Raw genomic sequence first — 6,000 nt, forward strand, 5'->3', positions numbered from 1 at the left:
ACAAAGTCTGCACTACAAAACTCAGAGTATTTCTCCAGCACTATAGAGCTCTGTCCCTGCCAACACTGTTTCACACTAAAAAATAAAAGAACCAGAGTTAAGGATTAAGTAAATATTACAAGAGACAGCAACCTAAGTCACCTGCTTATTTTTGAAGTAGGTTTACTTTGTTGGCTAAACCAGGTAGAAAACTTGGAGTGTGCCTTAGTATCCCACAACACCCCAAACAGTATATTTAGTTTGTTCCGTTGCTTTTGGGTCTTCCAATAAGATGATGTTGTTTTTTTCCTTCCCAGAATTCACATCAAAACTATAAACTCTAACCATGGTCATGTCAAAACATCATCACTGTGGAAAATTATTAGGGAAATTGGGAATAGCAGAGGAGGAGTGGAAAGGGGTAGAAGCCAAAAGGAAGTGTGAAGTACTTGCAGATAATTGCTATTTCTGACATAATTCTTTCACACAGGTTTTAAGATAAGTAATTGTTGAGGGGTGTGGAACAATTGTGAGTGCTAGAGGAGCCGTCCTGAGGGTGTCTGCCACATGAATATAGAAAGCAGTGTGCAAGGAAGACAAGCAGCTTTCTGGAAAATGCTTCCTAGAAGATAGACTGATGTTCCTCACTCTTGTGAATCGACAGTCAGGCTTTTTATTCAGTGTTGCCAACAGTACCAAAGCCAACCTCAACAGACATGCAGGTGTGCATGGAAGGCCACACCAGTGGTGTAGGTGATTTAGGCTTCTGGTCCTAATATGATAGAACTAGAAGAGAAGATGGTTAGAAGAGAAGCACAGGCCTGCATGAGGAGGAATGTTACATGAGAACTACAACTCATCTTCAGAGAGCATTGGCCTAAGAACAGTCAGTGCAGGACCATAGAAAAGTTCAGTCATTCACCAATATTCCAACACGCCATTTTGAAACTGGAAGTAACGCCTTCATTCTTAGATCCTCAGAACCTCATGATTTTAAAGGAAGAAGGGATTGAAGGAATCTCGTCCAACTAACTCGTGCCGCAGGAGAAGGGAGGTGAACTTTGTCTCCCACTGCCCACTGGGTGGTATTCCCTACTCTGGTCCTCAGGCACAAAGCTGAAGGGTACAGATCTTGGTCCTGCCCCTCACTGTGCCCCCAGACCTTCTGGTACTGTCCTGGGGTCAGCCCTCTCCTAAGAGTCCCGGGTATGATGCCCTCGGTGTTGCACCCTGGCCCAGGCTCTGCTGCCTGCTCTGGCTCTGAGTCTCCTCTGTAAAGAGGATGAGATTGTGCCTCCAGAGGAATCAGTGCTCCCTTCTGGCATTTCATTCACAATGTGTTCAAAGAAACAATCTCATTTCAACTTAATGGGAGGAGGTGTTTTTTTAAAAAACTGAATTAAGGTATCAAAATCGAACCGCACAATTAAAGGAAATTGTTAACGTCGATATTGCCTTGGGGTTTCTCAAATCTTGCATAGGAAAATATTTTTGTTAGAACAAACCCCTTCGCAGATTACTAAAATTATCTCTAACAAAACCTGGTGATGGGTTGCATTTAGAGATTTAAGAATTTCAGAAAATTATAAGGAGAAATATCAGCATATTTGGTTGTACTATGACTTTATTTATTTTGTAAATTAGTTATTTGGCATGTTAGTTGAATAGGTTACTCTCTTAACATTCCTAATGATAACCAAAGATGCTGTTAAGGTCATTAGCCCATTGCTTTGGAGTGCTGATGCATTTGTAAATGTTCTCTCCCTGCAGTCACAGGTTATGGGAGGAATTGTTCCGGGGACTGCAGGGGTAAGTGTTATATTATACGGCATATGAAATAAAAAGACTGCTTACAGAATGACAGTAGGAATATTGATAAACGTTCAACTATTAACAGGTGGGTTTCGTTGTTGTTGTTGACCTGGTAGTCAAGTTTTCTCATGAAAGCTTACCTATTACCCAAGTTTTCTATAGTATTAAAGTAACATATTGTTAGGTATGATTAACACTTTTAAGACTTTGTTCCTAGTACTGTTAGGGGATTTGGAAATATACATACCATAAAGAAACTTTTGATTTCTGCTCATTAAGTATGAAAAATTATGGATAACTTAGGGACAATCAAATTATCTATTCATATGGTAAATCTGGAAGTATTTCTAGGTTTCTTCTAATGTTAAAGAAAAAAAAAGTAAGCTTGTGTTTAATGGGAGCAACTCCATGCACATTTGTGGTTTTCAGGAGAAAGTGTTTCTAAATATATTGGTTGGCCAAAGTAAGATAACTGAAACATGTTGAGTTTTGTTGTTGTTGTTTTTTTTTTAACTTTGTAGCTTTGCTGCCAATCCCATTTCTTGCTCTTTTCAGTTTATGAAGTTATAAAAGGGACTGTTGTAAGTGTTCCTGAGAGATTGGGAGTACGGAGGGAGAAGTTTTGCTTCCTTGCAAAAGAGATAATTCACGACGTTGCAACCGGGGGCACGGAAGGGATTCGTAGGAACTCAGTGGCATGTAATGAGCTGGAGAACCGGACTTGGCTAAGCCCTCATTCCTACGTTCATCTAGTATTTGATGGGTTTTGAGCTAAGAAATGCCAGCCGGGCGTGTTCAGAAGGCGGATCTCACCAATCCGGAGGCAGCTGGAAGAGTTCGCGCGTGGGAAACCTTAGCCCTTTCTTTCTTCCTAGCACAGCGTTGTGCTGCTGCGCGTCGGCACAGGCGGGGGCGCAAGGCCCCGGTTGTCCCCCTCGCGCAGTTGGGGAAACAGCTGCTGAGCTGCGGCCCGCGACCCTCGGCCGCGTAGGGGCGGGGCGGGGGCGCTGCGGGGTTTCTCTGTTGCTAGAGCCGTGATGTCACCCGCCCCTCCTAACCCGCGGTTGGTTGTTTTGTGTTTCAGCTCTGCCTGCAGTTGAACACAAAGACCTGAAGGAGACTCCCACCTCTTCAGGGAGAAGAAAGGAGGCAACGAAGCAGATTAAAGGAACTTGTGGCTTGTGGCCTTTTTGTGCAAGGGCTGCCTGAAAGGGGAGAAAAGTGTATGAAAGCCACCGTGGCGGTGAATGAGCTGTGAGATGAGGCCCTGCTGCGGCCGCTGCTGCTGACACTCGCTCCCAGGCTGCACCCGCTGCCCTTGGCGCTTCATGTACATGTGTCTGTTCAGGCCGTGCGGAGGCGTCCAGAAGAGCATCCAACACGGCTGCCGGGGAAAGACCGCCCACCATGCCCACGGAGACCCTACAGACAGGTAGCATGGTGAAGCCGGTCAGCCCCGCGGGCACCTTCACCTCTGCCGTGCCCCTGCGTATCCTGAACAAGGGGCCAGACTACTTCCGCAGGCAGGCCGAGCCCAACCCCAAGAGGCTCAGCGCCGTGGAGAGGCTGGAGGCCGACAAGGCCAAGTACGTCAAGAGCCAGGAGGTGATCAACGCCAAGCAGGAGCCCGTAAAGCCCGCCGTGCTGGCCAAGCCCCCGGTGTGCCCGGCTGCCAAGCGCGCGCTGGGCAGCCCCACGCTCAAAGTGTTTGGCAACCACGCCAAGACCGAGAGCGGCGTGCAGAGGGAGAACCTCAAGCTGGAGATCCTGAAGAATATCATCAATAGCTCCGAGGGCTCCAGCTCGGGCTCGGGGCACAAGCACAGCTCCCGCAACTGGCCGCCCCACCGGTCGGAAACCACCGACCTGCACCGTCACTCCTTCGCGGAGTCCCTGAAAGTCTACCCCACGCAGGGCCGCGGCAGCCCGCAGGAGGGCGGCTCCCATGTGAGCAGGAGACTGCTGGAGCAGTCAGCCGAGTCCTTCCTCCACGTGTCCCACAGCTCTTCGGACATCCGCAAGGTGACCAGCGTGAAGCCCCTCAAGGCCATCCCCTGCAGTAGCTCTGCCCCTCCCCTGCCTCCCAAGCCCAAAATCGCAGCCATCGCCTCCATGAAGTCCCCCGAGGCCGACCCTGTGGAACCAGCTTGTGGAGTCAGCCGAAGACCCTCCCTCCAGCGGTCTAAGTCAGACTTGAGTGACAGATATTTCCGAGTGGACGCGGACGTGGAGAGGTTCTTCAACTACTGTGGACTGGACCCGGAAGAGCTGGAAAACCTGGGAATGGAAAACTTTGCAAGGGCTAATTCTGACATAATATCCCTCAACTTCCGCAGCGCAAGCATGATCAGCTCAGACTGTGAACAGTCTCAGGACAGTAACAGTGACCTTAGAAATGATGACAGTGCCAATGACCGCGTGCCATATGGCATTTCTGCCATCGAAAGAAATGCCAGAATCATCAAGTGGTTATATAGCATCAAACAAGCTAGAGAGTCACAGAAGGTCTCCCACGTGTAAGACAGTGCGTGGAAAGGAGGGAGGGTGGGTCTCTGTGCTTACGCAGTTGTAAAGGTTGTGAGGTCTCCTTGAAGTGTTGTGAGCTTCTCCACTCTTTGTGTTGCTTGTTGTGCAATGTTTTCAAGTTGCATGCCTGTCAACATGGGGACTGACCTGGCTTCCACGTCACCATCGCTGCAGAGCCTGGCCGAACACGCGTCATCTGCCAAAAGTTTCAGGCCAGAATCTAATTAGGGCTTTGCTCTTAAGCAAAACTGTTTACATGAAAATGGTATACGACTTCTTCAATATTTATGTGGTTCTTGTGTTTTTATATTCCGCGCTATTATGTCTTAATTAAAAGTTTTATCAACTGGCTTTTAAGTTGAGAGCAGAATCTTTTTGAAATAAAAAGCCACTTTGCCTACATGTGAGACTATTCCAATGGGACAGTAAATGGGATCTACTACCAAACAGATAGTGACTGACCGAACATAGAACCAGGCTGGGTTTTCTGTGGAATAAAGTGGTGAGCCTGACGTTAATCGTTTACATGTTGAAATTCTCTTGCCACTTAGTGAAGTGTCGCTGGGGTAACAATGCTAAGTTTTGTGTCCTATTCAGTGTGTAAATGTTGCTGGTTCTGTGTAATGCTGACCCCAAGGAAAGACAATCAGATAAAATGAAGGATGGTTAAATCTAGGAGGTTGGGTGTTTGGGGGTTTTGTTGATGTTGTTCTGATTTGGGATATTTCAGAAATTTTTAATACTATCTTTTGACAGAATGGCCACCCTAAAACAAATACTGAATGCCTTTAAAAAAAAAAAAAAAAAAAAAGTTGTGTTTTTTTTGTTTGTTTGTTTTTGTCAAGAACTACTAATTTCATGCTGTTTCTTTCTCTCTCCCTTTATTGTTATTTGATTTGGGGGAAGGGAGTGAGGCTTGTGCAGGTTTGAGCTATCGGAAGACATAAACAGAAGTGAAAATACCAGCCATATCAGTAGAGCCTCCCATTCAAAAGTGAACACACTTGGTAGCTGAACCATATCTGAGCAGCGTGATTCTGTTGTCTTGCATATGTTACTCTCTCAGGCTGTGGGTCTTTGTTACAGCTCTAGGAAACTGTAGAAATTCAATGCTATGTAGCTTTTCCACCTCATGGTCTCTAGTGCTGCCTATCAACTTGTCCCCTTTTTTTCCCAATAACCTGTCTTTCAGGTGGTACAGTTAGCTGTCACTCAGCTGACTCTATGATGTGGCAGCAGAGAGGAAAACCTACAAGTGGTTTGCCTCATTGCCTTTGCCACATCTGAAGTTCTCAGCAGCACTACCTTACTTAGACTTCATCAGCTAATAGGAAACTTTTTATGGTGTAAATGCTGTAAGACTTTGTACATACTTCAGTTGTTATGAAATCTTTAAAGAACAAAAAGAAAAAGTTACACTAATAAATTGCTCTGGTGCAGGCACTAATGGTGGTTGTTTCTCTTTGTCCTTCTGTATTCTCCTTCCACAAAAGTTTAACTTTGGACTATGAATCAGAAGCAGATTTTTGATAGTCTTGAAGAAACATTATTTCATTAAGTTATTTTCACCACATTCCAATTACTCCAAACACCAGTGTTCTTAACTGTGGCTCTAGCAATGTGCTTTTGCTAAAATGGTTACATCAGGGTTCCTAAAATGTGCTGCAGCATCTCAGTTCACAC

At 45.9% G+C, this 6,000-nt stretch overlaps 1 protein-coding gene across 4 annotated transcripts in view; it reads left to right on the forward strand.

The window, feature by feature from the left end:
- Positions 1 to 5,760, forward strand: part of FAM110B (family with sequence similarity 110 member B) — a 159,609-nt gene extending 153,849 nt beyond the window's left edge. For all 4 annotated transcript variants that reach the window (XM_033202653.1, XM_033202657.1, XM_033202654.1 and 1 more), the window contains one exon: positions 2,876 to 5,760. In XM_033202653.1, coding sequence (XP_033058544.1) covers positions 3,199 to 4,311 — 1,113 coding nt within the window. In that variant the 5' untranslated portion in view covers positions 2,876 to 3,198 and the 3' untranslated portion in view covers positions 4,312 to 5,760. The remainder of the gene's footprint in view (positions 1 to 2,875) is intronic.
- The last annotated feature ends 240 nt before the right edge of the window (positions 5,761 to 6,000 follow it).

The sequence above is a fragment of the Trachypithecus francoisi genome, unplaced genomic scaffold (genome assembly GCF_009764315.1).
Source record: "Trachypithecus francoisi isolate TF-2019V2 unplaced genomic scaffold, Tfra_2.0 Lachesis_group7, whole genome shotgun sequence".
NCBI lineage: Eukaryota > Metazoa > Chordata > Mammalia > Primates > Cercopithecidae > Trachypithecus > Trachypithecus francoisi.